Genomic DNA, 12,052 nt, shown 5'->3' with positions numbered 1-12,052 from the left:
GAACGAAGTTAAACTGAGAGAGCGTGGCGTTCACAGACACCAGAATGAACGAGTTCACAGTAACATTCATCAGGCAGTAATGTGGTACGTTCAGTTCAGTCCAAAACATGGAACGAGTTCATGAATTATCGTTCAATGAACGCGTCCAGGCACAACTCTGGCGGGAGTATTAGCTTCGAGGTATGGGGAATGGCTGCTAACGTACTTTGCAAAAAACAAATGACTGAGATCATCATGAATTCGGTTATTGTTTATTTATTGCTTTAATTAACGCTAACTTTTTTGTTTAATTAACGCTTACATGAGGCCCCGTCTAGTTTGTGTGTGTGTGTGCTCACGTCTTATATTTGTGTGTGTGTGTGCTGTGCTCACGTCTCATATGAGTAACTTTATGTGCGTAGATAGTTCATATACATGTATGTGTGACTAGTACTTAGTATATATGCAAGCGTGTTTCATATGTGTGCGTGAATGAAGTTTGATTTAAGCCCTAAACGGCGCCTCATACTTATACACTGGCCGGGAAGCCGGTCACGTTCATTCACAACTTGCGCCATGATGTCAGTTTGTAATGATATGCTAAAGCGTTACCTGCGGTGTCAACCCCCCTCCTTCCTGCAACCAATCAACGTGCCCCTCATTTGCATTATTATAATGACCGTCCACGACAGCCAAAATATCGCATCAGATCTCGCGAGACAATAATGCCTACAGAGATAAGGGTCTGAGGAGCTCTGTGTTTATTTTTTTTCCACTTTTCTTTTTTAGAAGGGCCTGAAAGACTATAATACAGCAGTAGGTATCCAAGGTAATACGAGGGTATGACTCTTTTAAGAGCTTTTTAAAATAAAATATTACCACAAATGCACACAATACACCCATTATAACACAACAAATGCTAAATGCAGGTGTTTGTGACCGTTTAAGTGTGAAAGACTATTTGAAAGCACGACGGGCAGAATAACATATATCTCTCGAGCTGCAGGATTCTGCGTTTCGTCGTACGAACGAACACATAACGGACAAGATTATTTCAATATACATAATAGTTTGGCGATTATAAATGAAAACAGCCACTTGAACATCAACTGTTGAGAAATAAATCTGAAGTGGATCTACTGGATTTGAATATTAAGTGACCGCATTTACCAGCTGCTTGTGTCTTCAATTTTAATCTATATATAAAAAAAGGAAACTCATTCGTCTTGGCTGCTTTTTTTATGTGTGTACGTATTTATTTATTTACTTTTTTATACATTTTGTGTAATTTCATAGTTTATGTATTATAATTATAAAAACAAAAATAAATTTAGCCACTCACATAGAATTATCTTAGGCCTTATCCTTTTCTGACAGTTTTAAGAATTTTTAAAAATCCTAAAAAAGGTTATTTGTGCTGCAAATAATAATTTCAAAATAATTTGATACTGACCCATGACATCCTGTGACATGATATTTATTTGAATTTACATAATCTCATGGATGTAACAGTAAATCTGTTCAGCTCACAGATGAAGACTAAGCTGTAATGCAAGCAGAACTTTCACAAATACTTATCGGTCAATAGAATCATTACAAAACACATATAAATCATTTAAGGATTTGATAACTCTGTAAAATATTGTCTAATTTGTTAACATTAGTAAATGCATTGGTAACACTTTATAATAACTGCACTCATTAGTAAATAGTCAGTTTATGCTTTATAAAGCCTTGTCTTAACATTAATAGTCAATACTAAGCAGTTTATAAATACAGCTATAAATAGCTTGTTCTTGGTTTATAAGCACATTTATTACAAAGGAAAATAAAGGGTCAGTTATCTTCCTAAGAAAAATTAAAATAAACAAACAACAACACAGATTGATACAGAACTCAGAAATATTTATTTCGATATGCAATAAAAGTAAAATGTACACTTGAATTATATATATATATATATAATTCAAGTGTACATTTTACTTTTATTGCATATTGAAATATATATATATATATATATATTATATATATATATATATATATATATATATATATATATATATATATATATATATATATGTGTATATATATATACTTGATAAAAAATTTTTTATAAAACGTATGCAATTATATATATATATATATATATATATATATATATAGTAGGAGACATTTTGGGGATGGTAAAGGTTTTGTCCACTGGGTGGTGCTGTGGATATGTTTAATTAGAGCACCTAAGCAAGAACTGTGTGTGTTGCAGTGTTGGTAACTGGGAAGCACAGTTTTTGAGCGCATGGCAGATTAGTCCGTAAGGTGGATTCTAGTTGTATGCGGTCCATAAGGTATGGCTTTGTGTGTACATGTGAATAAGGAGAGGCCACAAGAAGTTTGAGATCATGTTTAATGGAGCTCAAGTAATAAAGAAAGACATTTGTTATGCATCTACATCTGTCTACATGGACTCTGTTTGTACGTGTTCTACACTTGCTTAATCCTATTATCAACAGCAACGGCATTGGAAAGCTATATATATATATATATAAACACACACATATATATATATATATATATATATATATATATATATATATATATGAAATATAAACATGCGCAATTATACAAAAATCACTTTTTTAAAACTACAACAAACGAATTGTTTGGACTACAACAAGCATTTTCCGGGATTTGTGATATCACAAATATTGACGAATGGGATGTGAATTGGTTGAGCTGCACTAGAGAAGGCAACGAGCGTGATATATACGTAGTTGACCATGAAGACTGGAAGAGAAAAAAATAACTCCTTATTTTCAGGTGTGCAGAATTAACGTAAAAGATCCCAAAAAATGACTTAATTAGAATAGCATGACGTATTGTGGAATATTATTTAATAAGACCTTATATATAGGCATTATGAACAGATAGGTTTTGAGTGATTCTTGAAGGACTAGCATCACCTCCTCTTGTACGATGGTTTGAGGAATATATCTTCCAGATAGTAACGCCACTCCCTATATGCAGAGTATGCAGTCTTCGTAGGGCACCAACTCCCAGAGGGGGCACCATCCCAGTTGCTCAAAAAAAACAAAAAAAAACATGCTCCATTCTCCCATCCGCGCTCGCGACCGCTCGCATCTCATGTTTGCGGCTCACTGTTCGTAATTGATGGATGGACATCTATGCCCGGGTAAAGGACATCAACAATCAGGCACAGAGAAAAGAAAACTAAAGAAAGTAAACAAAAAAAAACAGGCATAAAGTTGGCTTGACATTGGACATTCGAGAGTCTCAAATTTAGGGACTGTCTCTAAAGTTACATGTGACATTGTTATACACTTTTCTAACGTCAGTAGCATTTGAAGAAAATGACTTAGTCATAAAACAACTGTAATTGTTCATCTAGGTGACAGCTATAATGCACAATTAAATTGAATGTTTGATGTTTATTAAAACAAACTGTAAGACATATGTAAATTATGCTACTTTTTCACATGGGCTCAAATGCAAATTTGAAGCTCAATAGCATTTGAGGAGAAAGACTTGCAGTCATAAAACAATTGTAATGTGTTAATTTAGGTGTCAGCTACAATGCACACCTTATACATTTTATATATATATTAAAATAAAGTGGTACTAAAGTTATATATATTGTTCTGTGTATGTGATTTCAAAGTCTAGATGGTTTGGATTAACCCTTTAACTGCCGTATCCCTTAAAACTTGATTGCCAGAGGGTTACTGTAAATGGTTATGCCTGCTGGGCACATTTTTCCCGATGCCACCGGGGTGGCGTTTGCACTGATGGCTTGAGCCCGCCATCGCTGCTTGCAGCTATATTTAAAGATTGAAATTAGTACACAGTCAGATCAAACTATGGTCTTTTTTTCACACCCTTCTAGTTCTCATCCCTCGATGTGTGTTTGCTAGTAATTATTTATTTATTTATTTATTTATTAAAAGAAGATAGTTTAAACTTTTTGGTCCATCTTCTGCCAAATTTGTTTTGCTTCCCACATTAGGCTTACTTTTGATTACAAAATATAATGTTCAGTCAGCCTATAAAGAAATAGCTTTTTGGCTTTCATAATCATATAGTTATGGCTACATAGTAATGTACTTTTATAGTAATAATGATGTTCTGCATAATGATATGGCATGTCACCAAGAAAAGAACAGTCATTTTTTCTAACAAGATTAAGTAACTTCTACAATATATAATAAAGATGCTGTAAACAGTTTGATGATATCTGTGTTTGCTGTCAGATGCTCGTATGAGAGGATGGCTCCTACTGGATTCCTACACACCAACATTCTTGCTCACCATCACCTACCTCCTAACAATCTACCTGGGAACAAAATATATGAGAAACAGACCAGCATACTCACTGAAACACGTTTTACTGCTGTACAACTTCTCTCTTACTATTTTGTCTTTATACATGCTGGTTGAGGTAAGTGAGCATACAGTATGTTTACATGTATGTATCTTTCTCATAGTAGCAAAGTAGGTGCCTATCTGTTGGTATCTGCTTTTCTTACCTAATGTTGTGTTTCATGTGTTTGGTAGTTGATATCATCAGTCTGGTCTGCAGGTTATCGTCTTCAATGTCAGGGTCTGCATGAAGCTGGTGAAGCAGATATCAGGGTAAGAAAAACAGCACTTTCCATTATTTATTTTAATATATCTATCTATACTTATTGCATTAATAACATTCAAGGCATATGTCAAAAAACAACAATACAGATCATCTACTCTGTGTAAATAAGTCATTGTCATATTATCCTGTTACATTTAACTTGCACTGAAAATGTCACATTTTACACTGATAGGTAACTAAAGTGCTGTGGTGGTACTACTTCTCCAAGCTGATTGAATTCCTGGACACCATCTTCATTGTGCTGAGGAAGAAAAACAACCAGATCAGTTTCCTACATGTGTATCATCATGCCTCTATGTTTAATATCTGGTGGTGTGTCCTCAACTGGATACCCTGCGGACAGAGTAAGTGAGAATGAAGGACAAAGTTACATAAAGGAAAGGTCACAGCTTTAAGATATATTATTGACATTTCAGAGCAGAAGCAGTTTTGTTGAAAAATTATATTTAAAAAATGAGCTTAGATTTTGCTTTGTTTTAACAATAGCATAAAATAATAATGCATATGATGTAACATCAGTAGTGTAGATTAAGATTACTACATGCTAAATAATTTTTCAAATAGTGAAATTATTTTTGTCATGTACATTATACAGATTTTTTTTCCTCTAGAATAGTATTGAAAGAAATGTAAAGACGTTACCTGTTTATAAGACAAGACATACAGTGGGTACTGAAAGTATTCAGACCCCCTTAAATTTTTCACTCTTTGTTTTATTGCAGCCATTTGCTAAAATCATTTGTTCATTTTTCCCCTCATTAATGTACTCACAGCACCCCATATTGACAAAAAAACACAGAATTGTTGACATTTTTGCAGATTTGTTAAAAAAGAAAAACTGAAATATCACACTGAAATATCTTCTCACTGCTGTGTGTGCACTTGGATGGGTTAAATGTAGAGCACCAATTCCGAGTATGGGTAACCATACTTGGCAAATGTCACAACTTTTACTTTCACATTAGTGATGCACGGGTCGTCTCATAACGCGGGTCGGGTCGGGTTAAGAAATTGGTCACTAAAAACAAAATTTTTAAAAATCCATTTATGTTGCATGGAATTTAGTGGTGCAAATTTAGATTCTTTCAAGAGATTTGTTTATTTTCAGTTGGTTCACCAAATTGATTCGTTCGGATTCGTTCCCTGATTTGTTTCAATGACAATTTCTTCATATTACACAAGTACGCCACAGCAGGTGAAAAAGAGTGTCTTGTGTTATGTCTTAAGTCAACGAACATATTTACTTGTGACAAAAACTGATTTGGCTTTATTAAAGTGTGTGAATGATCGCATTAAATAAATAGTCTAAAAAAGTTGTTCCGATGAACAAAGCACAATGTTTTCTTGCAAAATGAAACATTTTAATTGTTTGGTCAGACAGTTCATATATTATATATTCACATTAATAAATCGGGGATTAAACATGGAGTTATGCTCTGTATGCTAAATACGAAAACAAGCATATGTGCACCTATAAATGCGTTTTGTATCTGCTGATTGCTGATCGAGATTTACATGCTTGGCCGACTGTCCCTGTATACTCTCATTCATTTCATTCTCGAACGAGATGTATCAGTTCATTCAACTCGTTCACCTACGAGAAGATCGTATTCGTTCACTACATTCAACAAATCACATGCTCAGTCACATCTTGAGTAACTCTTTGACAGGATGAAACAGTTCACAGAGCTGTTCACAAGCTGTGCATGTGCTGTTAATAGCGCCGAGCTCGCGCAATGCTGTGGAGGGAAGAACTTCATTGAACTAGAAATATGAGTCAATGGATTCGGTGAACGAGAACGATTTGTTCACCTAAAATATTCGTTCACGTACGAACCATCACTAGTGTAATTCCCTATAGCCTATATTAAATATTTGGAATATATATTTTCAGATTTTATTAGGTTCTTTAATAAGGTTACAGTACGAAGGTCTAAGCAGCAACGTTATTCCGTGATGTCCCCGATGCGCGGGGCGGGTCAAGAAATTTTTACTTTATTTGCTGGGCGGGCTGGGGCGGGCCAAATAATTTCAGAAAAGTGGGACCCGCGGGTTGGAAAAGAAGACAACCTATGCATCACTATTTCACATGGTCCTAAGTATTCAGACCCTTTGCTGTGACACATTTCTTCTGATCATCCTTGAGATGATTATACACCTTCATTTGAGATTATACTGATTGGACTTGATTAGGAAAGTCACACACCTGTCTATATAAGACCTTACAGCTCACAGTGCATGTCAGAGCAAATGAGAATCATGAAGTCAAAGGAATTTGAGACCGAAGACAGGAGACAGAATTGTGGCAAGGCACAGATCTGGCCAAGGTTACAAAAAAATTTCTGCTGCACTTAAGGTTCCTAAGAGCACAGTGGCCTCCATAATCCTTAAATGGAAGATGTATGGGATGACCAGAACCCTTCCTAGAGCTGGCCGTCCGGCCAAACTGAGCTATCGGGGGAGAAGAGCCTTGGTGAGAGAGGTAAAGAAGAACTCAAAAATCACTATGGCTGAGCTCCAGAGGTGCGGTTGGAAGGTGGGAGAAAGTTGTAGAAAGTCAACCATCACTGCAGCCGTCCACCAGTCGGGGGTTTATGGCAGAGTGGCCCGATGGGAGTTTGCTTAAAAAAAAACACCTGAATGATTCTCTGGTCTGAGGAGACCAAAATATAACTTTTTGGCCTTAATTCTAAGCAGTATGTGTGGAGAAAACCAGGCACTGCTCATCACCTGTCCAATACAGTCCCAACAGGGGGTTCAGCTGCAGGGACAGGACAACTGGTTGCAATCGAGGGAAAGATGAATGCGGCCAAGTACAGGGATATCCTGGATGAAAACCTTCTCCAGAGTGCTCAGTTCCCTCAGACTGGGCCGAAGGTTCACCTTCAAACAAGACAATGACCCTAAGCACACAGCTAAAATAACGAAGGAGTGGCTTCATAACAACTCCTCGACTGTTCTTGAATGTCCCAACCAGAGCCCCGACTTAAACCCAAATCTCTGGAGAGACCTGAAAATGGCTGTCCACCAACGTTTACCATCCAAACTTGACAGATTTGGAGAGGATCTGCAAGGAGGAAAGGCATAGGATCCCCAAAACCAGGTGTGAAATACTCGTTGCATCTTTTCAAAAAGACTCATGGCTGTATTCGATCAAAAGGGTGCTTCTACTAAATACTGAGCAAAGGGTCTGAATACTTAGGATCATATTATATTTCAGTTTTTCTTTTTTTAATAAATGTGCAAAAAAACTAAATGATTTTAGCAAATAGCTGCAATATAACAAAGAGTGAAAAATTTAAGGGGGTCTTGAATACTTTCCGTACCCAGTTTGTTGCATACCCATGCATAACTTGAAAGTTCTGTAATAAGTTTATATATATAGGTTATCATTCAGTTCAAAATGTATAATGCAACATCTTTGTCTAGGTTTCTTTGGGCCGACGCTAAACAGTTTCATCCATATCCTCATGTATTCTTACTATGGTTTGTCAACCATTCCATCCATGCACAAATATCTGTGGTGGAAACGCTACCTCACGCAGGCTCAGCTGGTCAGTGTGCAACCTTTCCATCCAATTATACTTTGCTCTTACATTTACATTTCCCTTCACATTTTCATGCTAATTTATATCATGTTCTATTTTTTTCATTGTATTCCATGTGTTAGATGATTGTCTCCCAATAATGTTCTCCTCTTTGTCTCAGGTTCAGTTTTTATTAACTATAACACACACAATAAGTGCATGGGTCGTTCCTTGTGGTTTCCCTCTGGGCTGTCTGAAATTTCAAACCTTCTACATGTTCACACTTGTCGCCCTGTTTGTCAACTTCTACATGCAGGTACTACTCAGAACTTCTACTAATAAAAATAAATAAATTGACCTATTCTTTAGTAAATATAAACTTGAGAATGATGCCACCTAAGAGAAAAAGGTTCGGCTGTTGTGGCCCTCAAGGTAAAATGTCCTGGAGAGTTTAGCTCTAACCCTAAGACCGGTTTCATCACTGCATATGTCTGCGGCACATTAAGTAGGATTTATACTTTAAACGCTTGGGTCTGCTTTGCAAACAGCTGCTGACTGCGTGCGCACATACACGAATTAAGAAGGCATTTATACTTAATGCATTAGCCATTGAGGTATTCTTTAAAACGACAGGAGGAGCTCATACAAAATCATCCTTTAAATAAGCAGGAATAACAGAGAAGTAGGAATTAAAAGTAGGAAAATTAGAGGAATATGTCAAAATCATTTATATGTGCCAATGTTCTTGCTGCCAGCTGGTGGCACTATGACTATAACTGTATATTGGCATGTAGATTTCTTCAGTCCAGCAATTCTATCAAACACGTGAAATTTGGTGAAGACTGAACATGGTATGTTTGAATTAGTATAAAGCATGATGTGTCCTATTGCCACGAGGTGGCACTATGATTATATCTGAATACTGGCCTTTAGATTTATTCAGGCCTTGACTCCAAATATTTGAAGTAAAACATGATACTTCCTGTTGCTAGCAGGTGGAGCTATGGCTATAACTGAATATGGGGATGTAGATTTGGTCAGGTCAGGAGTCTTATCAAACATGTAAAGTTTGGGGGTAGTTTGGACATTTTATAAATGAGTTAAGGCAAGTCAAGTCACCTTAATTTATATAGCGCTTTAAACAAAATACATTGCGTCAAAGCAACTGAACAACATTCATTCGGAAAACGTGTGCGTCAATAATGCAAAATGACAGTTAAAGGCAGTTCATCATTGAATTCAGTGATGTCATCTCTGTTCAGTTTAAATAGTGTATGTGCATTTATTTGCAATCAAGTCAGTGATATCGCTGTAGATGAAGTGACCCCAACTAAGCAAGCCAGAGGTGACAGCGGCAAGGAACCGAAACTCCATCGGTGACAGAATGGAGAAAAAAACCTTGGGAGAAACCAGGCTCAGTTGGGAGGGCAGTTCTCCTCTGACCAGACAAAACCAGTAGTTCAATTCCAGGCTGCAGCAAAGTAAGATTGTGCAAAAGAATCATGTTTCCTTTGGTCTTGTCCTGGTGGTCCTCTGAGACAAGGTCTTTACAGGGGATCTGTATCTGGGGCTCTAGTTGTCCTAGTCTCCGCTGTCTTTTAGGGTAGTAGAGGTCCTTTCTAGTTGCTGATCCACCATCTGGTCTGGATACGTACTGGATCCGGGTGACTGCAGTGACCCTCTGATCTGGATACAGACTGGATCTGGTGGCTATGGTGACCTCGGAATAAGAGGGAAACCGACAAATATTAGCATAGATGCCATTCTTCTAATGATGTAGCAAGTACATAGGGTGTTATGGGATGTGTTTCCAGTTCCGGTTTACCTAATTAATGCAGCCTAAAAATCCTTTAACAGATCTGGATATTAAAAGCATATTAGTATGTTATGTGTAAGCCAGGTTAAAGAGATGGGTCTTTAATCTAGATTTAAACTGCAAGAGTGTGTCTGCCTCCCGAACAATGTTAGGTAGGTTATTCCAGAGTTTAGGCGCCAAATAGGAAAAGGATCTGCCGCCCGCAGTTGATTTTGATATTCTAGGTATTATCAAATTGCCTGAGTTTTGAGAACGTAGCGGACGTAGAGGATTATAATGTAAAAGGAGCTCATTCAAATACTGAGGTGCTAAACCATTCAGGGCTTTATAAGTAATAAGCAATATTTTTAAATCTATACGATGTTTGATAGGGAGCCAGTGCAGTGTTGACAGGACCGGGCTAATATGGTCATACTTCCTGGTTCTAGTAAGAACTCTTGCTGCTGCATTTTGGACTAGCTGTAGTTTGTTTACCAAGCGTGCAGAACAACCACCCAATAAAGCATTATAATAATCTAACCTTGAGGTCATAAATGCATGGATTAACATTTCTGCATTTGACATTGAGAGCATAGGCCGTAATTTAGATATATTTTTGAGATGGAAAAATGCAGTTTTACAAATGCTAGAAACGTGGCTTTCTAAGGAAAGATTGCGATCAAATAGCACACCTAGGTTCCTAACTGATGACGAAGAATTGACAGAGCAGCCATCAAGTCTTAGACAGTGTTCTAGGTTATTACAAGCAGAGTTTTTAGGTCCTATAATTAACACCTCTGTTTTTTCAGAATTTAGCAGTAAGAAATTACTCGTCATCCAATTTTTTATATCGACTATGCATTCCATTAGTTTTTCAAATTGGTGTGTTTCACCGGGCCGCGAAGAAATATAGAGCTGAGTATCATCAGCATAACAGTGAAAGCTAACACCATGTTTCCTGATGATATCTCCCAAGGGTAACATATAAAGCGTGAAGAGTAGCGGCCCTAGTACTGTGCCTTGAGGTACTCCATACTGCACTTGTGATCGATATGATACATCTTCATTCACTGCTACGAACTGATGGCGGTCATATAAGTAAGATTGAAACCATGCTAATGCACTTCCATTAATGCCAACAAAATGTTTAAGTCTGTGCAAAAGAATGTTGTGGTCAATTGTGTCAAACGCAGCACTAAGATCCAATAAAACTAATAGAGAGATACACCCACGATCAGACGATAAGAGCAGATCATTTGTAACTCTAAGGAGAGCAGTCTCAGTACTATGATATGGTCTAAATCCTGACTGGAAATCCTCACATATACCATTTTTCTCTAAGAAGGAATATAATTGTGAGGATACCACCTTTTCTAGTATCTTGGACAGAAAAGGGAGATTCGAGATTGGTCTATAATTAACTAGTTCTTTGGGGTCAAGTTGTGGTTTTTTGATGAGAGGCTTAATAACAACCAGTTTGAAGGTTTTGGGGACATATCCTAATGACAATGAGGAATTAATAATAGTCAGAAGAGGATCTATGACTTCTGTAAGCACCTCTTTTAGGAGCTTAGATGGTATAGGGTCTAACATACATGTTGTTGGTTTAGATGATTTAACAAGTTTATACAATTCTTCCTCTCCTATAGTAGAGAATGAGTGGAACTGTTCCTCAGGGGGTCTATAGTACACTGTCTGATGCAATACTGTAGCTGACGGCTGAATGGTTGCAATTTTATCTCTAATAGTATCCATTTTAGAAGTAAAGTAGTTCATAAAGTCATTACTGCTGTGCTGTTGGGAAATGTCAACACTTGTTGAGGCTTTATTTTTCGTTAATTTAGCCACTGTATTGAATAAATACCTGGGGTTACGTTTGTTTTCTTCTGAAAGAGAAGAAAAGTAATCAGATCTAGCAGTTTTTAATGCTTTTCTGTAGGATAGGTTACTTTCCCGCCAAGCAATACGAAATACCTCTAGTTTTGCTTTCCTCAAGCTGTGCTCCATTTTTCGGACTGCTCTCTTTAGGGTGCGAGTATGCTCATTATACCATGGTGTCGAACTGTTTTCCTTAACCTTCCTTAAGCGTAAAGG

At 37.0% G+C, this 12,052-nt stretch overlaps 1 protein-coding gene across 1 annotated transcript in view; it reads left to right on the top strand.

The window, feature by feature from the left end:
* LOC132124159 (elongation of very long chain fatty acids protein 2-like) overlaps positions 1-12,052 on the top strand; it is a 165,180-nt gene that overhangs the window by 139,612 nt on the left and 13,516 nt on the right. Inside the window, exons 3-7 of the mRNA XM_059535024.1 lie at positions 4,242-4,429; positions 4,546-4,623; positions 4,809-4,980; positions 8,066-8,190; positions 8,345-8,479. Coding sequence (XP_059391007.1) covers positions 4,242-4,429; positions 4,546-4,623; positions 4,809-4,980; positions 8,066-8,190; positions 8,345-8,479 — 698 coding nt within the window. The remainder of the gene's footprint in view (positions 1-4,241; positions 4,430-4,545; positions 4,624-4,808; positions 4,981-8,065; positions 8,191-8,344; positions 8,480-12,052) is intronic.

This window comes from Carassius carassius, chromosome 42, assembly GCF_963082965.1.
Source record: "Carassius carassius chromosome 42, fCarCar2.1, whole genome shotgun sequence".
Lineage (NCBI taxonomy): Eukaryota > Metazoa > Chordata > Actinopteri > Cypriniformes > Cyprinidae > Carassius > Carassius carassius.
The sequence above is the reverse complement of the archived record's forward strand: the minus strand, read 5'-3'. Positions and strand labels throughout refer to the sequence as shown.